At 50.6% G+C, this 21,856-nt stretch overlaps 3 protein-coding genes across 14 annotated transcripts in view; 2 read left to right on the top strand and 1 right to left on the bottom strand.

Annotated features, from left to right (window-relative positions):
- Positions 1 to 124: 124 nt before the first annotated feature.
- METTL23 (methyltransferase 23, arginine) lies at positions 125 to 20,259 on the bottom strand. Of its 6 annotated transcripts, none has more exons than XM_081029330.1 (5): positions 20,130 to 20,259; positions 2,364 to 2,468; positions 916 to 1,153; positions 744 to 828; positions 125 to 598 (listed from the first exon to the last, which is right to left on the bottom strand). In XM_081029330.1, the coding sequence occupies exons 2-5, from the start codon at positions 2,445 to 2,447 to the stop codon at positions 433 to 435; spliced, it is 573 nt and encodes a 190-aa protein (XP_080885456.1). In that variant the 5' UTR covers positions 2,448 to 2,468; positions 20,130 to 20,259; the 3' UTR covers positions 125 to 432. The 6 variants fall into 6 exon arrangements, with proteins under 6 accessions (XP_080885456.1, XP_080885455.1, XP_080885457.1 ...); XM_081029329.1 differs by lacking the exon at positions 20,130 to 20,259 and adding an exon at positions 4,337 to 4,733; XM_081029331.1 differs by lacking the exon at positions 20,130 to 20,259 and adding an exon at positions 4,337 to 4,733 and having other exon boundaries at positions 744 to 787; positions 1,019 to 1,153.
- JMJD6 (jumonji domain containing 6, arginine demethylase and lysine hydroxylase) lies at positions 4,804 to 10,601 on the top strand. 5 transcript variants are annotated; one of them, XR_013991931.1, is made up of 8 exons: positions 4,942 to 5,226; positions 5,708 to 6,096; positions 6,553 to 6,839; positions 7,761 to 7,896; positions 8,362 to 8,450; positions 8,750 to 9,125; positions 9,207 to 9,345; positions 10,178 to 10,592. XR_013991931.1 is itself a non-coding variant. In XM_081028693.1 (7 exons), exons 1-7 carry the CDS (start codon positions 5,098 to 5,100, stop codon positions 10,307 to 10,309), a joined length of 1,263 nt encoding a protein of 420 aa, XP_080884819.1. In that variant the 5' UTR covers positions 4,942 to 5,097; the 3' UTR covers positions 10,310 to 10,591. The 5 variants fall into 5 exon arrangements, 2 of the variants coding, with proteins under 2 accessions (XP_080884818.1, XP_080884819.1); XR_013991930.1 differs by lacking the exon at positions 8,750 to 9,125 and having other exon boundaries at positions 4,937 to 5,226; positions 8,357 to 8,450; positions 10,178 to 10,601; XR_013991932.1 differs by lacking the exon at positions 8,750 to 9,125 and having other exon boundaries at positions 10,178 to 10,591.
- The window catches only part of MXRA7 (matrix remodeling associated 7), a 28,453-nt gene continuing 22,666 nt past the window's right edge, over positions 16,070 to 21,856 (top strand). For 2 of the 3 annotated variants that reach the window (XM_081029336.1, XM_081029337.1), the window contains exon 1: positions 16,082 to 16,415. In XM_081029336.1, the coding sequence (XP_080885462.1) occupies positions 16,131 to 16,415 (285 nt within the window). In that variant the 5' untranslated portion in view covers positions 16,082 to 16,130. Of the gene's footprint in view, positions 16,416 to 21,856 lie in introns of all 3 variants that reach the window. The other variant, XM_081029338.1, reaches the window with a different exon arrangement.

Here is a 21,856-nt window from a genome sequence, read left to right as displayed (position 1 = left end):
CCTTGACTTGAAAGACCTGTGCAATTTTTCTTGTGAATGTTACTGACTGTATAGTATGAAAGTGAAATGTTTAGCTGACTTTTAAAGTGGAAATGCCAGCTCAGCACCCACTATCCCTAAAGTCAATGCTCTAAGGTAGCACTTTCTTGAGATTGTGGGTAACCCCTTGTCATAACCTAATTTATGCCCTATTTTAACAACTTAGGAACAATCTTTGAGTCCTTTTGCTTAATAGGTGTTTTAATTTTTGTTTTCATGGTTATGTAACCCATTGAGTGTTGTTTAGGTGGCCCATCACAATCTAAGGCCAACATTTGACCATCTTCAGATCCACTGCTTGTACTCAAGAAGCTGAAGTGGTCTGAGTCCTAGTTGGCGTGCCAGGTTGCTAATCAGTATTGACATTGTCCCAAAACAGCTTGTAGGTGTAATTCAGAGACTGTCCTTTGCAAAGGAGATGACCAGCATTTCAACAGTATGTCTTCCTGGAAGGGCAGATTCTGCTATATCTTCTTTGTCTGCATCAAAAGACTCCAGAGGAATGTGGATACATTTCATATCCCACTTGTAGAGCAAAGCTTCAAGTGACCAGTCAGCACTGAAAATAAATTGTTTGTAAAAATCATGCTTTTCCTGTTTTGCTTTAGATACACTTCCATTTTGTCCTTACACTAGGTTTTGCATGAATAATAAGGCTGTAAGTTAATAAAATTGAGAGTAAGTCAAGATTTAGTTAGGCTTACCTTCTTACCTGGTAAGTAGACCACAATTGGGCCTTGGGGTTCTTCTGCATCAAAAAATATACTGTAGTTAAAATATCTTCAAAATCTGAGAGGAGAGGACTTTATTAAGACATTTCTACTTAACATTGCATCTGTGACCAAATTTACTGAAAAATGAAAAGCAAAAGTTTACCTTCTGGTTCAAAGAACACATCAGATGCAAGGATAATATCTTGTGATGGTAGAGCCAGAAGATCCTGAGATACGTGACCCCACGTAAGTCCTACAACACGTACCTGTGGCAGGTCATTCATCTGGCAGCTTTTCCGACAGATTTCTAGACAGTGAGGCAATTCTGAACTGTCGGACAGTATTACTTCAGCGCCACATTTTGCAGCTATAATTCCTGGAAGGCTCACTCCAGCTCCAATCTAATGAAAAGATGACATTTCAGAGTTTTGCTCAGAATTGCAAAGAATTTGGGGTCTTAGCTAAGTTTCCTATTTCATTAACTTTCAGACTCAAGGTTTCGTTCTTTTTGAGTTAGTCTATAGCATGTAACTAAGACTGCCTTAGTACATGAAGCTTAGGCTTTGAATTTGAGTTCCTTGTGATTCCATTTAATTGGGCCAAAGGGCAGTTACAAAATCTCACAGCTCGATTCTGCAACTGACTGTTGCCAAACAACGTATCAGGCAGTTTTCATTGCTTAATATGCCCAGGAAAGTAGTTTCATTTTTAAGTTCTCTTATGATCTGTTAAAAGGAGCTCATAATTATAGGATACCAGGTCCCTGGAAGTTCGATGGGTGATTTGCATGCACAGCCAGTTAACTACCACTTTTAATTGCTTTTAGGTGAATAGTGAGATCTACGTGTCTTTCTACCCAAGGGGACTTCCCAGTTGGGCCTTGAAAGTGACAAGGCACTTACACTAAGGAATAGTACCAGGGAAGAATGCCTTTATTAACGTACTAATTGAAACAAAATCTCATTTTCCAGTTTGAGGATGGGCATAGAGATTCTTGATCTTTTCTGAATGCCTAACACCACTATTTGGAAGCCAGAAGTATGGGAAATGCCTTCCCTTCATTTACAGGTTTTGCAAAAGTTCGGTGTTCTTAAGCTTCTGGTTTGTCTTAAGTCTTTGGGTTTAAGTATAGTACTATTTCTGCAAATTTGACATGTTTCTTCAAGACTTTTAAGCAGGTCAGGTGGAGTGATGAGAAAGCCTGGGATACGTTTTAAAACTAATCTCAAGATTTCTGAAAATGGAATGGGTTGTTTTGTGAGAAAGACTACAAGTGCTAGAGCCCAGATGGCCCAGTTGAAACACCCTAGAAGGATGGCCTTAACGATTGCTTCCATGCCAAGAACCCATAACTAAAATTAGTCAATTGGCTTCACTTAGAATAAGGGATCAGAAAACTGAAGAGCCAAACAGTAAATAGTTTTGGTGGGCCACAGTCTTTGTTTCTTTAAACACCACTTTCCAAATATAAAAAGCATTCTCAACTCAGGCCTTACAAGCTGGCCAAATCACCCCCACCCCCAGTTTAAAAATACTTAAAACCCATAGCAAGCATGTAGACTTAAATCTGAACACGGGGTTTTTTTTTTGAAACCTCAAGGGCACTTGTACCTCTAAGATGGCCTTTCCTGGCAGACATCTTCTGTGAAACCACAGGTACTGGGCCAGGACCACAGCACAGGGCCAAACATACATTCCGTACTGCAGATGCAGGACCTGTAAAGAGTTTTTTTGGTATGTCAACTCATCTGCTGGAAGAATATTTCTACAAAAATTACCAAGTGCCTGGCACTGGCATCCACTACAAAAAAGAGTTGCCTGCTCTCCACATTCTATGTGGGGTATAAAACTGCAATACCATGTGTAAGTACACCATTCAACAAGCATTTAGGCGGGAACTGAGTGGTTTAGCTCTTCTAGGCTGAGGATGTTAACTCTCCTGGAGCACATATACACATATGCTCGTGTATACATATATATACTTACTGGGGAGAGAGGCTACAAGCAAATAGATTTTTTGGTTGGTGATAATGCTACAAACACTGTGTTGCAAGAGTAACGGAGGGAGGGCAATGGCCATAAGGTGGCTGCCCTAGATGGGGAGAGGATAATTCAGGCAAAGGCCCAGAAGCAGGAACTAAAGCCTCTGGCAGGACTACAGAGCACAGGTATTGGGGTTGGAGGCAGCATTGTGTAGTGCAAGCAGAGGTCCCAGGGAAGGCAAGGGCTGACCTGTGCGGTCTTGTAGGCCACAGGGAGTTTAGCTTTTACGTGCAAGAAAACATTGGAGGATTTTAAGAATAGGCATAACTTGGTATGCTAATGGGAAACAATATGGTCCTAGGAAGACATCCCCAAAGAGGTTTGACTGGAGCTGAATCCTGGCATTAGGAAGGCAGGCAGCTTACAAAGCCTTTCAAAAGGCAGAGAATTGTGAGAGCCTGTTATTTAGGGAGGCAAGATAACAGCTCACAACTCTGGAATGAGCCTACCTGGGTTGGAACTCCAGAGCTGTAATTTACTAGCTGTGTGACCTCACTCGTCATTTAACCTGTCTGTGCTTCAGTTTTCTCAACTGCTAGATACTATCCCGTAGGGTGATCAGGACTATTCAATGCAAACTACTCAGTACAGTGCTAGGTACAAAATAAACATACAAAGTTAGCAATTAAACTGCAAAACGACGTCTTTGTTTTCTAGAGCAAAGTGTGCCCCTAGTGGGGTGGTAGAAAAGGAGGCTGAAGTGGTAAAAGTATCAAAGGTGATGGAACCAAGGTCTGAACTTAATCATTTAATCCACTCAACAAAAATATTAGTGCCTAAAATATGGTAGGCACTGTTCTAACTGTAGGGGGGTGCAGCGTGAATAAAAGGCAAGAAAGCCGGCCCTGGTAGATTTTACCCAGGAGTACAATGAAGGATTTCTGACCGGAATGAGTTGTGCGGATTTAGATGTAAAGAAGAGAGACCTCCGTTATAAGGAGTATCTCACTCCCTAAATTTGGGAAGAAATCCAGATGGGTATTTCAACGTGAAGGCATTTAGAAACTACCAGAAATGGGTTCCACTTGAGCCTTTAATTCCTCTTAAACTGTTTTACATCTTTAAACTGTTACTAATAGCTAAGTCACAGGCTGCTGTGAGAAACAAACCAAACACTGCAACGTGCAAGTGCTTTGAAAAACCGTACGCATATAAGGTACAACTATTCAGTTTGGGGACAGCCGTGAGCTGAAAGTGCCAAGCCAAGAAACTATTTGGGCAGTGAGGGTTGGAACCCTTGATCCCAGATAAGGCTGAATTAAAAATCCCTTCAAAGAAAATAGGTGTCGAGAAAACCACTTATCTGGCAGGAAATATTCGGGAGTGGAGAGGCCCCTTCCCGGCAGGGTCCCCAAAGTCCTTATTGAAAGACATGTAATACGCCAAAAGGCTTCATACCAAACCTTTCGCTGTTGACCAACCTAAGGCAGGAAACCGCGGACACCCCTCCCGCCTCCCCAGGGATGCTGAGAACCGCTCCGGTCCTAGGGCGCCACCGCAGAGGACCCGAGACACTTCCCGGCGGGTGCAGCTGCACGCACCTGCGGGACGCAAACCTCCAGCACGGCCCCGTCCGCTCCCAGGCCCGGCTCCTCCGAGAACCGAAAGCGCTGGGTCCGGACCACATGCCCTCGGAGTTCACGCTCGCTCAGAGGGGACGCGGCGGCCCCCTGGAGGGCCCGCAACAACGCGGGGAGCCGGGCTGCCAGGATGCGCGCGCCCGCGGGGCCCTGGGCCGGCTGGGGCCGCTTCCCCGGTGCCACGTGGTCCTCCGCAGGCCCCGTCGGGTCGCTAAACCCCGACGGCGGGAAGAGGAAAAGCACCCCTTGGGCGACGAAGTGGCCCCACGGCGAGAAAAACAACCCCAAAGCCAAGCAAATCAGACAGAGAAGAGGAGAAGCCGCCACGCGCCAGCCGGAAGCGGCCCGCGGACAGGCGGCGCGCTGCCGGAAGTGAGGCGGCCGGAAGAGGGCGTAGGGGGGCGCCCGCCGTGAGGCGGCTACTTGGCAGCCCTGACCTTCCCAACATGGCGGGAACGCGACGCGTGTGAAGGCGGACGCTGAGGCGCCGAGGCCAATGGCTGACCGTGAGAGGCTGGGGGGCGGGGAAGAGCGCAACCGCGAGCCCAATCCGAGGCCCGGGAGGTGGTTGGGGAGTGAATTTTCTGGAAGGCGATTGTAAAGGCGCCGGCCCGAGCGAAGGGCGTTTCAGTGCCGCCGCCGCTGCGCCGGGAAGGGGGGCGTTGGTGGCAGGAAGCGAGCTCCGCCGAGGTCGTCGCGGAACCAGCTGGTGACCTCGCAGGATGAACCACAAGAGCAAGAAGCGGATCCGCGAGGCCAAGCGGAGTGCGCGGCCGGAGCTGAAGGACTCGCTGGACTGGACCCGGCACAACTACTACGAGAGCTTCTCCCTGAGCCCGGCGGCCGTGGCGGTGAGCGGCCCGGGCTGGGCGCGGCGTCCCCGGGCGGCCGCGCTCCCCTCGCGGGGCAGGGTCGGGGCGGGCCGAGCGTGGCACCGGGAGCGCGGACGGGCTCGCCCGCAGCCCGCGGAGCTCGGTGGTCGGGCCGCGCTCCCGGGCGGGCCTGCTTCCTCCGGTGCGGCGGCCGCGCCTGCCGGGCAGCTGGACCCGCGAAGGGAGGCCGTGCGCCCCGCGCTCCCGTGGGATGGCGGGCTCCCTGGGGACCTAGCTGTCCAAGGCCACGCGCGTGAGATGCGCAGCCCTCCTCCTCTGGGTGGGTGGCGCGGGGTGCGCCGTGCCCGAACCCACGCGGGTCCTTTCCCCGAAAAAGAGAAGCCAGGAAACAAAACTCTGGCTTCTTAGGTGTGTCGTTGCCAACGGGCCCTGGGGACGCCCCTATGGGCCGCCCGTGTGTGTGTGTTTTAACTGGACAGGTCCTTTCTGATTTCTCCAGGATAACGTGGAAAGGGCAGACGCGCTACAGCTGTCCGTGGGAGAATTCGTGGAGCGATACGAACGACCTTACAAGCCCGTGGTTCTGCTGAACGCCCAGGAGGGCTGGTCTGCGCAGGAGAAGTGGACTCTGGAGCGGCTGAAAAGGAAGTACCGGAACCAGAAGTTCAAGTGTGGTGAGGACAACGACGGCTACTCTGTGAAGATGAAGATGAAATACTACATCGAGTACATGGAGAGCACTCGAGATGACAGTCCCCTTTACATCTTTGACAGCAGCTACGGCGAGCATCCCAAAAGAAGGAAACTTTTGGAAGACTACAAGGTGCCCAAGTTTTTCACTGATGACCTTTTCCAGTATGCAGGGGAGAAGCGCAGGCCCCCTTACAGGTAAAGTGTCCGTTACTGCCTTCTCTACAACAGCATGTGTCAGCCAGCTCACCTTTTTCCAAAACAGTCCGTGGGACTTAATTAGGGGGCTGCTGATGCCCGCCTGGTCCTACCAGAGCCCTACGGACTCTAGTTTAATTGTTCTGGGGTGCTGCCTGGGCATCAGGATTTGAGAAAGCTCCCCAGGTGATTCAAACGTGTAACCAAAGTTGAACCACTGATCTGTAAGGGAAGTCTTAATACTTAAAAAGTCCAGCAGTGAGCCACGTCAGTGATTTTTCTTTTCTGTTTTTCCGTGCACAATTCACTCGGCATTTGCATGTCCCAGAATTTGTGTACTCTTTGAAATAAAGGTAACAGATTGTATACAACTGTGACCTTGTCATTTTGTGGAGTGGGTAGGTGTGTGTGTGTAGCTAAATTACTCTTCATGTCTTGAATGTTTTCATCCTTCAGGTGGTTTGTAATGGGGCCACCACGCTCTGGAACCGGAATTCACATCGACCCCCTGGGAACCAGTGCCTGGAATGCCTTAGTTCAGGGCCACAAGCGCTGGTGCCTGTTCCCTACCAGCACGCCCAGGGAACTCATCAAGGTGACCCGCGAAGAAGGAGGGAACCAGCAAGATGAAGCTATTACGTGGTTTAATATCATTTATCCCCGGACACAGCTTCCAACTTGGCCACCCGAATTCAAACCCTTGGAAATCTTACAAAAACCAGGAGAGACTGTCTTTGTACCAGGTATAAAATGAACGGAAAGAAAGTACTTTCTTTGAATTTAGTAATTTGTCGATTTGGAGAACTACATCCAGAGTGAGTCAAAGAAATCCCTCTGCATGTTGACTAAATGAACTCTACTGGCGCCCACCCCAGACAGAAAATGTCACTGTGTCGTTGTCAAATGCTTAAGGGCTGCTGTCCACGTTTCTTATAACATAAATGTATGATGACTACAGATAAACTCTTTTTTTCTGTTTTTATTTTTTTAAAGATTTTTATTAAAATGTGGCTAACAAAATATTACATTAGTCTCAGGTATACACCATAGTTATTCAGCTGATAAACTTTATGTAACGATCCTGCTCATTTTTATCCTTAATGTCTTGTGTATGTTCTGATTTGTGCATATTTCTGCAACTTGGGGTTTTGACGCACTGGGTGGATTGAGTCAGGAAATAGTGACTTACAGCAAGAGTCAGGAAATCCCACCCCTGATGCCTGCACAAGTCCTTTTGATGGGTTAAGTGCTGGAAGTGAGAGCATTTAAGATAAGTGTCCTAGAAGCTGAAGAACTTGCTGCCTTTACAGTTTGGGTCACAGCTTTGGATTAACGGGTGGGCACACTTTTCCTATCACGGGCCAGAGAATAAATATTTTAGGCACTGCAGCCAGACGGTGTCTGTCGCCTTTGCTCAAGTCTGCCCGTGTGGCAAGACAGCAGCCATAGACAACCCGTAAACAAACAGGCACAGCCGTACTCCGATAAGACTTTACACTGACAGGTCTCTTGTGATTCCTGGGTCAGGAGGAGCATTTACCACTCTGAGGCGCTCCCTTGTGCTAGGAATCCCTGCTTCCGAAGTGCTGTATGTGCACTTTCTGTGTGGGAGTGGTGGTGTGCAGACCCAAACCCGATTTAACGGCTCGCCTGTTGGATTGCAGGAGGCTGGTGGCACGTTGTCCTCAATCTTGATACCACCATTGCCGTCACCCAGAATTTTGCCAGCAGCACCAACTTCCCTGTTGTATGGCACAAGACGGTAAGAGGGAGACCAAAGTTGTCGAGGAAATGGTACAGGTGAGAGACTTCTCCTTCCTTTTGCTTTGTTCCAGTTTCTAACCCAGAGATAAAATGGAAAGAGTCCACTGCTGCAATAACGTGCGGATTTTAGACAGGCCTGGAAAAAGCTGGGACTGCAAGAGCTCGTGGGTAGAGGAGAGCGAGCGGGTCCCAGGTCAGGGCTAGTTCTCAGGGTGCTTGCCAGCCTGGAGGTGACAGCGTAAGACTGCATGTTTGATGGAAGCCAGTCAGTCAAAACATGGTCACAGTTGGGATTGTTTCTCGTTTTCTGTTTGTTTGTTTGGTTTTGGTTTTTCCCCCAAAGCTAGCACTAGCAAAGGAAGCCATTTTATTTGGGTTTTATTTTGGTTGTTTCTTTTTCTTACCCAGAAACATTATTCCCATTTGAACTTATTACCTTCAGTTCTTATGAGTGAGGTGACCGCCCTGGAGACTTAGCTCCTCTGTTTATCCACAGAACAGATACAGCACGGGCAGCGGCAGTGCAAGCCACCCCCAGCCACCCCGTGCCACTGTGTCCCAACCCTGACCTGGAGGGACCAGCTCTCGGGGTAAGAGAGGGATTCTGGCTTGTTCAGTGCTCAGCCCCCCTGCTGAGAGGGCCAGCAAGGGTGGTGGCTTTGTTCTCCCCAACTCTTGGGCATCTGAGGCCCACTTCCTCCCTCCCTCCCGTAGGCTGCTACGTTTTGGTCATTCGAAAGACCTTACCTTATAGCAGGTCTTTTGTTCCTGGTTACGGTCCCAGGTTAGGTTCCTACGGGAGGGCTGCTGCCTCTGAAAGTCCAGTTCAGTTTTACCTTTGAGTGAGGGGGGACCCTCTCTGTTACTTGACACTTGTTATTTTTTACAGACCAAATGGTTTCTACTCTTACAAATAGAATTTAACCAAGCCCAACGCCAATCATTAAGTGCTGTGTGCTGTGGAAAGGAAAGGTGCAGAAAAAAATCAGCTAGGAAAAGTTCAGGGGAAACAAATGCAAGAGAGACTTTCTCCCAAGGGGATAAAACCAAGACTAACTCAAGGAAACGTTGCCTCGCGAGTTGGCAGCACGTCTGACTCATTGGCGCCGTTGGTACCCGGAGTACATTGAGCTAGTTTTCCTTTCGGAAAAGCCTGAGCAGCATGTTGGGGCTTTTGTTCCCAGCCTGTGGACTCGTGTACTCACCACTCGGCATCACTCATTCCGACAGAGGCACCCTGGCGTTCCTAGGTGCTTCTAAGAGAGGCAGGTCTCAGCTTTGAATCTGGGTTACTTGTGTGGGTGTCGCTGCGTGTCCCAGCACTGAGAACGTGCCTTGTCTCTCAGGATCTTGAAGCAAGAGCACCCCGAGCTGGCGGTCCTGGCCGACTCCGTTGACCTGCAGGAATCCACAGGGATCGCCTCCGACAGCTCGAGTGACTCCTCCAGCTCGTCCAGTTCCAGCTCGTCTGACTCAGACTCAGAGGTGAGGCCTTCAGGGCAGGTCACCCCGAGAAAACCAGAAGTGACGCTCCCTCCTGCCATCCAGGAGGGAGAAAGATGTGAATGGTTTCCACTTCCCTTCTCAGAACTACAACTGCCATCAGTCGGGCTGTGTGGTGACGTTTGCCCATTTTATAGCTTTATACGTGTATGTGAATCGTCACAACCTCAAGAGGTTGAAATTCCACTAAATAAATGCCCTGACACACAGCTGGCAAATAGCGGTGTCAGGATTCACACTCCGAGCATTCTGACCTCAAAGGCCAGGTTAAGAATTTTCCCTGTGGGAGGTAAATTGTGAGCCTAGAAACCCAGCCAAGTCAGTGACTTGCTAACAGCTCAAATGATGTTGGGTAAGAAGGGCCTGTGCCCTTAGCAGATGACATTTGTCCCGTAACTGCAGCATGGGCTGATTTCATGCTTCCTTATGGCAGGAAGTGCTGTGCGTTGTGAATGTCACGTGCTGCTCTTGCACGCATCAGGCTCTGTGTTGGTCGAGTGAAATTCCATAGCGCGATCTCAGAATGCTGGCTGTACATGTTCTTAGAGTGGGTGTCCTGATTTCAAACAAATAATCCTTCTGTTAGAGAACACTGTGGGGACACTTGCCACCTGAGGGAAGATTGTAATTCTTTGGGAGCCAGGAATGTCTGAGGAGATGGCTGTGCAGACTATATTATGAAGCGGTCACACACGGCTGCTTTGCTTCTGGGGGAAAGTGGACAATATTTGTGCTGTCTCCTGAGGTTGGAGGTTTGCTTACTGAAGAAATGGGTCCAGGTTGAATCCCTGTGTTTTCCTCCTCTCGTGTCCAGTGTGAGTCAGGGTCTGAAGGTGACGGGACGGTGCACCGCAGGAAGAAGAGGAGGACGTGCAGCATGATGGGAAATGGGGACACCACCTCCCAGGACGACTGTGTGAGCAAAGAGCGCAGCTCCTCCAGGTGACCAAGCACAGCCGTTGTCTGTGTAGGCGGACATGCCCGCAGCGAGGGGCAGGGCCCAGGGAGGGCAGCCTGTCGGATCCTGCAGACACGGGGATGGCCAGCGAAAGAAAGCCAGAATGAGGACGCTCCTGGGGTACGAGGCCATTCACTCAGCATTTGCTGCAGTAGCTTTTCTCCCTGCTTCCGATGCAAGTTAACGTGGCTTGTTTTATGCATAAAGGCAAATCTGTCTGGATGGTGCCAAGAAACCCTTTACATTATTTAATAAAAATTAAATGACTTTTATATCTTTGAATTCCTTTTTTTTCCTTTTGAGAATACCAGAACCTTCCCATGTCACTCTTATCGTAGTCTTGGGGGAAAGTCGTGACTCCATTGGTGTGTCCCCTCGCTGGGGGGGTCATAACAGCAGCGAAGGGGGAAAATACTCAAGCAGTTCCTGGCATCTTCTAAAGAGCCTGAGGTTGGTCTCCTGCTGCTTTGAGGGTTGCGCCAAGCCAGACAGCAGCAGAGAACTCAGATGTTTTAATAAAATCTTAATAATGTCTCCATTTTTAAAAAAACAAGATTGGATTTAAATAAGCTAAAACTTAAAGTAAAAATCAGTAACATAGTCTTTGCATGCTCCTGCCCCCGTGCTGGGCACTAACAGGCTCACGGTGAAGTCTCGTGACCCTGCCAGCGTCCCGGGCCTTTACATTCCAGAGCCCTGTGTCCCTGTGCTAGTGTAGTGTAGTGTAGTGTGTAGTGTGTGTGTCAGTAGCATGAAGGCGCGAGGTTTCAGGAAGATGGTATAATACTGTCGTTTGTAGGATTCTAAGTGTGAAGGTCTCAGCTGCGTCACTTCACAGGTAACGTTCCTGTTAGGTTCTTTGTACCTCCGAGCAGCTGAGTGTTTTCTTCGATGTGTTCATGAAAGTTTAGGACCCACATTCCTTTATTTTCTCTTCCTCATTCTCTATGTTCTGGCTGGAATTCCATGGGGAAATTCAGGTGTTTTATTCAAGTGGATGTAGAATGTGCATTTCTCAACCCAAGTTGTCCTTTTCACAGCCATACTTAGATTTCTTGCCTTTTTAAGTTGTGTCTATTGTTACTAACTTGTATCTGCCCTTGAGGTGTGACTTTCTAATTTGTAGGAAAAATTTCTAGAGAGAGCGCTGCTGTTACTTAAACGTGGGGGTCCTCGGGGGTTTTGCTTCTAACATTTCCTTCCAGCTTTGCACCCAGCTGTGCTGTCTACATGCTGATTACAGGCAGTTGTACTTTCCTTGGCAGGATTAGGGACACTTATGGAGGCCGGCTCACCCCTGAGCAGATAAAGCAACTCCCTGAGGTGGCTCCCACGTAAGCTGTTGGTAACCACATCTTCTCCCTTCTCCTTTGTCTTTGAATTTGGATCATCCTCTGATCCAAGCTTCTGTCCTCAGTCAAACGCTGTTTTTACTGCTCATTAAGAATAGATTGTGAAGAAGTTTAAAAACTCAGCAAGCTCAGTGAAACACTGAAGGCTGACGTGACGCATGTTGGGTAAGAAGGTTCTATGCCGTCTCCTTTAAAACCAAGCTGGTTGACTCCAAGGCTGGAGGGTTGTGGTCCTTTGAGTGTCTTGTTGCGCCTGTCACCTCTCTGATGTTGGTAAGGCACTTCTGCTGTCCACAGAGCTGGCCGCAGCATGCAGAGTGCTGAGAGTAGTGAGTGGACTTGGATTTGTGTGTGAATCGGTTACACGTAAGGTGCAGTGTGAGTGTGCCCCCTTCCTGTATGTCACCATTCGTTCCAGTTCAGCAGCAGTACCCAGCCAGCGTGTCCAGCACCACTCGCCACTGCCTAGTACTATCCTGGGATTCGTTCCCTTCTCTCCACAGTCAGAGAGGGTGTTAAATTCCAGGCCTAGTTTTGTGTGCTGTACTTTGGGGAGGGATGACACATCGGGGTTTCTGTTTACGAACAGAGTGGGGAAGGTGTTCAATGTGTTCTTCTCGTAGAGCTTACATGATAAATAGGGCCGAGACTAATGTTACATTTGTAACGGACTGGTTAGCATTTCCTGACACTGGCTCTGTCATGGGGCTTTTCTGTAGGAGGCTGCTCCCTATTTTGTCTTAGTCCAGTTTTCTGCCTCCTAAAATGCCAGCCTACATGTTGTTGGGTTGGATGGAGAGCTGCTTCCTTCCTGGCATTGGCTCCCATTGCCCTACCTGCCTGAAGTGCTGCTCTCCTCCCCACCAGCACCCCAACCACCCCGTCAGGCACCCCGGCTGGTTGCAGGCTGGGCCTGGTCTGTGCCTGGGTGTGAGTGAGGTCAAACCCTAAAGGCATAATGTCTGTATTAATATCTGAATGGCGTTCCTCTTCCTTCTTCTGAAAAAACCTTTTGTGCCATTTTCTAAAGGCTTTTATCTTTTTCTCGGTATTGCTACCTGCTATCACACCTTCCTCTCAAATTCCTGCCAACTGCTTCTCTCTAAACTTCAGTTTAAAACCAAAAGGCTGTATGCCACCAGGGGGCGTGATGAGATGCGCTGCAGTGGCTGCAGTGGCTGGGATGGTCCAGTGGCAATTTGAGTTTGAGAGATTAGTCACCCAGGTTTCCTTCCCCAGAGGGCAAAGGTGATTCCTGTTAAGTAAACAATATCTGAAAATAAGGGATCAGGGACGAGGTGGGGGAACCGTGATAAGGGAGTGGAGTGGGGGTTGTGCGTGGGAACAAGGGATCCACAGTCCCACAGTTAACCCTTCTACTCATCTGGCATGAGCTGCTCCTTTGAGTGGGGTGAACACGAGTGAGGTGAAGGATACAACATTAAACTGTTCTGAGAGATGATTCTCCGAGATGACAGCTAATGTTACCAACGAGCTGGTCTCGGAAGAAGGGATCTTGGATTAGGAACTACAGATGGGGAGGAGCAGGGTGGGGGACCCAGGACAGCCAGGCCATCAGGAGGTCTCTGGGTCTTTGGGAGTGAGGGAGGCACCAGGGTTTCACTGTCATCGCGAAGGGTCCTGTGCTGCACCTGGCTGCACTAGGATGTGTAAGGTGACACCTTTGAGGGGACATTCCTCACGTCTTGCTCATGTTTGCAGATGCCCTTTTATTAATCATTCAAGCATTCTACAAATGTTTGGGTGCGAGGCACCGTTCTGGGTGCTGGAGATAGATGGAGCGGTGAAAGCCTGAGCTGGTGGGGCCTGAAGTGAGTGTGCTGTTCATGAGGGACGCTGGTCGGGGTAGGTAGAGCTGTGCACGGATTTTCACAACCAGAAAAGGCAGTTCAGGCCTTACGAAACGGAAGTGTATGAGATCTTCATAAAAGAAACAACTATCATTATAGCTGTATTCTTAACTTAGTACGTGGCTCCTCTGTAAATTAGCTAACGGTATTTAAGGATCAGCCAGGAGGCTGGTGGTGCATTTGCTTTCCGAAGTTCTTAAAGGCTCAGCCTTGATGGGATTTAGGCCCTGGATGAGACTGTGTGATGGAAGAGTTCTGGGTAGGGCCAGCCGGTGGCTCAGGCAGTTAGAGCTCCAGGCTCCTAACTCCGAAGGCTACCGGTTCGATTCCCACATGGACCAGTGGGCTCTCAACCACAAGGTTGCCAGTTCAATTCCTCGAGTTGAGGGATAGTGGGCAGCGCCCCCTGCAACTAAGATTGAACACGGCACCTTGAGCTGAGCTGCTGCTGAGCTCCCGGATAGATGGCTCGGATAGATGGCTCGGTTGGAGCACAGACTCTCAACCACAAGGTTGCCAGTTTGACTCCTGCAAGGGATGGTGGGCTGCGCCCCCTGCAACTAACAATGGCAACTGGACCTGGAGCTGAGCTGCGCCCTCCACAACTAAGATTGAAAGGACAACAATTTGACTTGGGAAAAAGTCCTGGAAGTACACACTGTTCCCCAATAAAGCCCTGTTCTCCTTCCCCCATAAAAAAAAAAAAAAAAAAAAAAAGAGTTCTGGGTAAATGTTGGAGGTACTGACCAGGTACTGTCCAGGAGGTGGGTGTGGACGCACACACCTTAGCACCCTGGAGTGTGTAGCCTTTCCACAAGTAAGTTGTTTGTCATGTGTGTTCCAAGCACTGCTGGTCCGTGTGGAGTCTGGTCTTTCCTCACATGCCCCCTCCCTGGCTCCTGTCAAGGTGTGACACTGAGTCCAGCAAAACCACTTGCACTGTGTGCCCTCAGGCAGTGGCTCTCAGCTTTGTTAGTCCAGAAACTCGAAACATCTGGCCCCCACCTGCTGTCTGGCAGGTGAGGACACCACAGAAGGACCCGGACTGTGCTGAGCACCTCGTGCCGACCGTCATTGTCAAACAACACTGAGCAGCCTCCTGGTTCTGCTTCCATCTGGCTGCAAGGGCCCACGGAATGCCCAGGGCTCTGCCATTCCATTGGTCTTTTTAACTTTCACTTGGATGAAACTTGGTCATCACTTTAAATAAAGCAACTTGATTTGGAGTTGTTTTGGGGTTTTTTTTGCATTTTATCTTGGTTTCCTTTCATGGTAACTGAGGTTATCTCCACAGTAGAACCTCTTAAATATATACTTGCATATTTTAAAACAATAGGGACGGGACAAAAATAAGGCCCTCTTTGGCTGCAAGTCCCCGGGGGGTCAAAAGCCAGTAGGCAAGAGATAAACCCCATTGCACATGTTACAGTTGTGGGGCATGTTTCATCAGCGAGCACTAACTTTTTTTTGCATGTTCCCCTTAATACTACGTGAGGCAGCAGGACTGAGCTCACTGTTGCTAGAATCCTGTTAGTCACACCTGGAGCCCATGAAGCTTACGAGCGAGCGCACTTGCATTTTCCATTTAAAAGGAAGCATCCATCTAACATCGTGTCTTACATCACAGACCAGCTCAGGCACTGCAGTTTTCCAAAACAATATTAAATGCATCCTCAGCAAAAACCAGAACCCTGTTTTTTCAACATTAGGCCTTATGTTCACCATGGTACCTGACAGACTTTGCCAGCCCCATGTTTGTTTAACTAGAGTGGGGGTTGGGAGTGATAAGAAATTGGTTTTTGTTATATTTATCTCAAACATACACTGTTCAGCAACAGACCCTGGGAGGATCTGAAGAAACAAAAACAGTAGAGTTCCTTTCCCTCATCTCACCGCCTTCCAGAATTATGCAAAGAGAAAAGTCAGTAGGGGAAACAGCTGACCCAAGGCCCTTAACAGCTGAATTCCAGAAACCTGTCTGCTGGGCAGCCACATTACAGAGGCGAGTGTTGAAGACTGCTGGGTTCCGACCCAGAAGGGGCATTCACAGGCCAGGAACTGGAAATGGCCTCTGCGAACGTGGGTTAAGGCAACCTACGCATAAAAGCAGCTGTGGCCCTGTCTATGAACTGGCTAAAAGTAAAGGGGATGACGTTGGGTTTCCACTGTCCTACAGGCAGCCCCGTGTCATTTTACGTGAGTCTTCCTGGCTTTACTTGGCTCAAACTAGTACTTATATTTCCAAAACGGTCTAAGATAACTTGACAGGGCTAAAATGATGCCGAGAGATGACAATCTAAGGGCACCTAAGTAATGAGTATTTCAAACCGGTTTTCAAAAGGAGCCTAAACTCTAAGCGTCAGGCCTGCCCGGAGCAGGGAAGGGTTGGCCCTCCTCGGTCTCAGGTGCCGCGCTTCCCTAGGAGTGCGGGCTCAGGTCCCCAGTGTCATCGCCCCCCGGACCGAGGATGTCTGGGGCGGGGCGGGGCGCCGCGAGGGCTCCGCCCCGGGGCGGGGCGCGGGCGGGCACGCGGCGGATCCCTCGGGGTCCCAGCGGGCTGGCACTCGGGCGGGCGGCAGCGGCACGATGGAGGCGCCCGCCGAGCTGCTGGCCGCGCTCTCGGCGCTGGTCACCGCGCTGGCGCTGCTGCTCGCCTGGCTGCTGGTGCGGCGCGGACCGGCCGCGAGCTCAGACCCCGCCCCCGCGCCCCCGGAGCCCGCGCCCCAGGGCGAGGCCGGCGGCACCCCCGCGCCCTGCGGCCCCGGAGCCCCGGAGCCGGGGGCTGCGCCCGAGGGGCCGGGAGAAGCCGCGGGGCCGGGGGAGCGCGCCGGGCCGGCGGAGGCGGAAGAACAGGCCGCCGAGGCGAGGCAGGTACGGACCCCGGAGCCCCTTCCCACCCCGGCCGGGATTCCCCGCGGCTCGGGTCGACCCCTGCCGCCCCCCGCGGAGCCGGGAACCGGGCTCCCAGCCTCGGGCCGGGTGTCCCCCGGGAGGACAGAGCCCGCGGGCGGCAGGAAAGGAGGGTCCGGCGCGCAAACTCATCATCCTGCCCCACAAAGTGACGCCGAGGGCCGAGCCTGTCCGAGTTGTGTTTTGTTGCTTTGCTTGCTGTCCTCCTCCCGGCGTCCCCGAGCCCGGCGCCGGGGCTCCCTCCTTCCCGGCACAGTCACGGCTGTGCCGCAGCGTCTCTCCCTGGGCGCACACCCCCATCCCCACCCCGCCCGCTCACGGGTTCCCAAATCCACGTGCCTGTGGCCGGCTTCAAGGCCAGCTATGAGAGTTGCCGTGCTTGTGAAAAAAAATCAGAATACTTTTTTAACAAGTCAGTGATGCCGCCGGTGAGGCGCACGGGAGGGGGTGCGCACTGGGAGAAAGGCACCGACCTTCGCCGTCATTCTCATTGTCCTTTTCAAACTGCTCCTGTGCTTTGGCGCATCTCCCCTGGGGTAGCAGATAAGCCTGGCCAGTGTGGAGTGAAGAAGCAAGACAAAGCCTCCTGCAGCTCAGCTGAGCGCCCCAAACCCACACTCCTTCTCTGCCCCCAGCTCACTCCCACGCTGTCCCCTGGGCCTGGCCGCTGTCTTGCTTCAGGATATCCAGAACTGACTGGTAGCTCGCCTGCACCCACGCGCCAGCCCCAGACACTTCTGCCCACGCCCCTCTTTAGATTGAAAGCCTACTTGCCAGGCACCTTCCCAGGATTTCAGCACCTTGGCCCCTCCAGGCCACCACCAAGGGTCCTGAGTCTGATCTGAATGCCTTGTCCTTACTCCTGAGCTCCTGTTCTTGGAAGGGAGAATGGCCAGGGCGGTCGAAACCCCGAGCAGGGGGCTTTGGTGCAATGTCAGCATGTCTGCAGGGCCCACTCTGCATTTTGCTGGCCACAGTGGGTTACACTGGAGAGAAAACCTTGGTGGGAGGAGGGCAGGCAGAGGCCTTCTGTTTGCTGAGTAAGGGTACCAGAACAGCGCTTTGCTTGACAAGTGGGTGACTAATTGTGTCATTACAGTGGACTCTATCTAACCAGCCTGCGGAGAGCTGTGCTGTTCATCTCAGGGTGGCCAGGAACTGGGGTTAATGGGAACTAGCGCTCTCGGAGGGGACCGAGGCTCTGCCATCGAAGCTAACCTCACCCATGGCCATGAGGTAGGGTTTGGATGGGTGCTCATGTGTTAGGTTTGCTCCCATATCTGGGGTTCGTGCCTGCACCCAGTCCTCTTGGGAACAGGAGAGATGTGTGCACTCTTCTCAGGCTTGCTCTCAATCAGCCCTTCCTTCTCCTAGTTTACACGGTGGCCCTCAGCCACCCAGTGGTAGCGTCTAGACTGAAGTTGAAAATGTCCTTTAGTGGCACTCAGTGCTACCTTGAGCCTCTGGGTTACAGCTCTTCTGAAAGAACTTTCCGAGGCCTTTGGGCTCCCAGCAATATGATATCTAATGTAATTGGTTTAGTGTTGTTTAAATAACAGCCCTGGCACAGTTGGTCTCTGTCTGGGAGAAAGCATGTCCTGTAAGGGTGAGTGGGTGTTTCGAAGGACAAGGCACCCTACAGAGGTTCATGGGCCACCAGACTCTGATGCCCACGGCTTATGCCAGTCCTCCCTCTACCACACCCTGACCTGAGAATCCACCCAACTTGAGAATCAAGTTGAGGTCAGTTTCCTGTCTCGGAGGGAGATCTTGCCCTTCCCTTTTGGGGTTAGGTCCCCCTCCCTTTCTGAACGAGCGAGCCCCCTCAACTGTGAGCGAGTCCCCCTCAACTAACTGGCAAGCATTAAGTCATTGCTGTGCATAAGGGCCTGGGGTCAGGTGCTGGGGGCAGGGGACACAGATATCCACTGTCCCCCAACTTCCAGTGGTGGGGTTCCCCCTGGAGAAGCTACTAAGAAATTGTCTGGAAATGGACTTGGGTATTTTCAAGAGCAGGTCCCAGTGCTGTCTGCTCATTTTCACTCAGCCAGAGCCTGCAGTACAGGCTGGAAAGACCCCTGGGGAAAATAACTCAGGTCACTTTTGGGGGAGGCAGCAGGTGGGGCCCTCAGCCAGCCTCCTTGCCTCTCACTAAGTGAAGGGCAGCAGGGGGAGAGGAGGGAGGGAGCGGGCAGTCACTGCTCCAGGAGAGCAGCACTTAACTCGCCTCTCCCCTCCCCCTTCATTTTCCATTAACTGCATCTCTTCTAATCCAATGGGCATCCTCCCTGCCAGGAGGCCCCAGAGGCCGGGGGCAGCCGCTGCCCCGACTCACAAAGCTGATTATTGAGAAGGATCCAGGAGCCCAGGGAGGCAGCCTTGGGTTGTGGCTCTGAATCCCCACAAAGGTCTGCTGAGATGCTGGCCCTCCCTGAGGGCCTGTGATGGGCTGGGACACTGACACTGAGCAGCAACTAAGGAAATGGGGTAGATCAGCCAGGCCAGGGCTAGGAGGCCCGCCACGAGCAGATCTGTAGCATGAGAACCTCTTTCTTTTCAGTCTTTCTTAGGAATTGGTGTGGGGTGGGCAGCAGACAAGCAGGACAGGCGTGTCCCACCCTCGAAAAGAATTATGGCAAACAATGTCCAGAGCCAGAGCTGGTCCCTGTTAAGGCCAGGAAACAGTGCTTTCTGGTGCTGATGTGTAGGTTGGGGTTTTAGGATTGCCTGACTTTTTACCTAATGGACATGTGGGTTCCAGCAAGGCTATGTCTTAGGATTCCCAAGCAATGGTCAAAGGCGAAGGGTCAAGGGTCATTCAAATAGTACTAGAGTTAAATCACTGAGTCTGTGCCAGAACTCAGACCTTGACCCACTGGTCCTAGCTCTACTCAAAGACTGCTGGCCTAAAAGGCAGCTGGCCGATGTCACCAAACACAAAACAGGCAGGGAGACTCTTCTAGATTAAGAGACACTAAGGAGACGTGACAGACAAAGGCAATGCCTGATCTTTGATTGGATTCTGGATCAGGGTAGGGGTGGGGAGCTATAAAGAACATTGGGGAGATAATTGGGGCACTTTTGAAATGAATGTTTCTTAGATCATTTTATTGTATTAATGCTCAATTTCTTAAGTGTGATGCTGGCATTGTGGTTATGTAGAAAAATGTCCTGTTCTTAAGAAGACGTATGCTGAAACATTTAGGGATGACACATCGTGCTTCAAGTCACACAGTGTGTGTGTGTGTGTGTGTGTGTGTGTGTGTGTGTGTGTACAGAGAATGCGTGGATGGCAAAATGTTAAGGTGAAGGGTATATGTGTGTCCATTGTATTATTCTTCCAACTTTTCTGTAGGTTTGGAATTTTCCAAATACACTGTTGGAAAAAAAGGAACCCAGTGGGAAATGTCCCAGGAAAGGGCTTGGTGTTTCGGACCCTTGGTGGTGTCGCCCTGTTCCAGCCGCACAGCCTCATCTGTCTGTTCTCACCAAGCAGCTGGGCCCTGGCTCGCCTTTCTGAAGTTATCCTACTGTCAGGTCCCTTTTGGGTCCCCACCCTCACCAGCCTCGTCAGCACAAGTGTGCCCCCCCCCCTCAGGCACAGAGCCCCTCGCCTTCCCAGAATGAAGGCTTGAGGAGCAGCTGAATCCCCTCCCTTGCCACCAGTCCTCTGACCTTGGTGATGTCAGCGAGGTCCCACTTTTTGTCCTCTTCACAAAAGCGGAAGCCAGCTAGCAGAGGGCCAAATAGATATTTGGCGGTTGTTCATATCACTCTGGAATCTTGTCTTAGTCAGCTTGGCGGCTGTAACAAAATGTCACAGATTGGATTACTGAAACAATAGCCATTTATTTCTCACAGTTCTGGAGGCTGGAAGTCTAAGATCAAGGCGCCTGCAGATTTGGGTCCTGGTGGGAGCTCTCTTCCTGGCTTGCAGACACCTGCCTTCTTGCTGTCTCTTTACATGGTGGAGAGAGGGCTCTGGTCCCTTCCTAATCCCAGCAGGGGGCCTCCACCTCCATGCCCTCATCTAATCCTAATTACTCCCCGAGCCCCATCTCCAGATAACCATCACGCTGAGGTTTGGGGTTCAACATATAAATTCTGGGGGACACAATCAGTCTATATCATAGGTCTAGTGATTTGCTGGGAGAAAAACTGGAAATAACCCAAATGTCCATTAATTAGGACATTGGATTAATTAGCAAATTGGTAGAAATAAGTAAGGGAAAAAAGCAGAACACGGAACAGTAATAGTATTCGCAGTAATTACGATAATGAACACCAACTGAATAGAACGGGGCTGTAAACAGTTCAGTGTTCACTCGTGCAATAGGGTATGTTTTGGAAAGTTGTTTAAGCTCATAATTTAATTTGTTTTAATAGGAGAAAAAGTCCGGGGGCTCTCCTGGTGGCTAAACTTTGTTCTTCCTTTCAGAACTAAAGCGTTTTATTTGCACACAGAAAAATTAGCTGTCAGTTGGAATTTTCTCCTCAGTGAGAAGTAATACATTTTTAAAGAACACGTCTTAAGGAAAAAGCTGCCTAGCTTTGGGGAGTTAGAAACAAAATGTTGAGCGTGTACTCTCGTAGACAGATTCTTTCATGGAGCCCTGCTCTCTGCCAGGGAATCAGCCCAAAGCAGTGTGGCTGGAGGGAGACCCACTGAAGCCACAGGTGGATGTGCTTCCTGAGACTTGCCAGACGCCTCGCAGCCAAAGCATTTCTGGAACCTGAGTCTGACCACTCCGTTAGCCTCCGTTCAAGACAGAGGGATGGAGCAAGATTCAGATCAGGGTCAGAAACCTCCTCCCGGGTTACAAGGGCACTAACCCGCTGGCACCACTGCCTGCTCGGGACTGAAAATGAAGCCTTCCTCGCGCCAGGCAGGTCGACGCATCGGTTCCGTTCTCCTGGCCTGTGGCTGAAGAACAGCTAATGAGATTAAATGGTCCAAAGGAAACCCAGTGCGAGAATTCATGGAACTTGTTTGTCTAATATTTTGCCTCTGAAGAACCGCGGGACTTGGGGAAGTCATTTAACACTTGGGCCTCAGTTTTCCCACCTACAAATCGAAAGGGTAGAACTAAAGTGATCTCTGATGTCTCTTAGGACTCGAACAATCCGTGATTCTCTATTTTCCGGTCATCAGCTCCTCTCGTGACGTGCGTAGGGGTGGGTACCTATGCATGTGCTTAATATTTTCAGGTAAATATTACCCTGTGAACCCTCTGGCTGAGACAGCTTTGGGCATATTCTCAGCAAGGGCTTAATTCTGTCACTTTGGCATTAATAGTTTTTCTCCCAGCTGAAGACTCGGAGTCTGAGCTCCATCTCAAGACAGGAAAATACCTCCAACCCAGTGGTAGCCTGTGAGAAGGGGAACCCTATGCCGGGGTCAA

This window comes from Rhinolophus hipposideros, assembly GCF_964194185.1.
Source record: "Rhinolophus hipposideros genome assembly, chromosome: 20".
Classification (NCBI taxonomy): Eukaryota; Metazoa; Chordata; class Mammalia; order Chiroptera; family Rhinolophidae; genus Rhinolophus; species Rhinolophus hipposideros.
The sequence above is the reverse complement of the archived record's forward strand: the minus strand, read 5'-3'. Positions and strand labels throughout refer to the sequence as shown.

What these genes read in the sequence shown, in the direction of transcription:
- METTL23 (XM_081029330.1), bottom strand. Translation starts at nt 2,447, where the DNA reads ATGTATGTTTGGCCCTGTGCTGTGGTCCTGGCCCAGTACCTGTGGTTT. An exon ending in TGTGTTCTTTGAACCAGAAG is followed by an intron (nt 829 to 915) that starts GTAAACTTTTGC and finishes CTCTCCTCTCAG; the next exon opens with ATTTTGAAGATATTTTAACT. An exon ending in TCTACTTACCAGGTAAGAAG is followed by an intron (nt 599 to 743) that starts GTAAGCCTAACT and finishes ATTTATTTTCAG; the next exon opens with TGCTGACTGGTCACTTGAAG.
- JMJD6 (XM_081028693.1), top strand. Translation starts at nt 5,098, where the DNA reads ATGAACCACAAGAGCAAGAAGCGGATCCGCGAGGCCAAGCGGAGTGCG. An exon ending in TGAGCCCGGCGGCCGTGGCG is followed by an intron (nt 5,227 to 5,707) that starts GTGAGCGGCCCG and finishes TGATTTCTCCAG; the next exon opens with GATAACGTGGAAAGGGCAGA. An exon ending in AAGCGCAGGCCCCCTTACAG is followed by an intron (nt 6,097 to 6,552) that starts GTAAAGTGTCCG and finishes TTCATCCTTCAG; the next exon opens with GTGGTTTGTAATGGGGCCAC.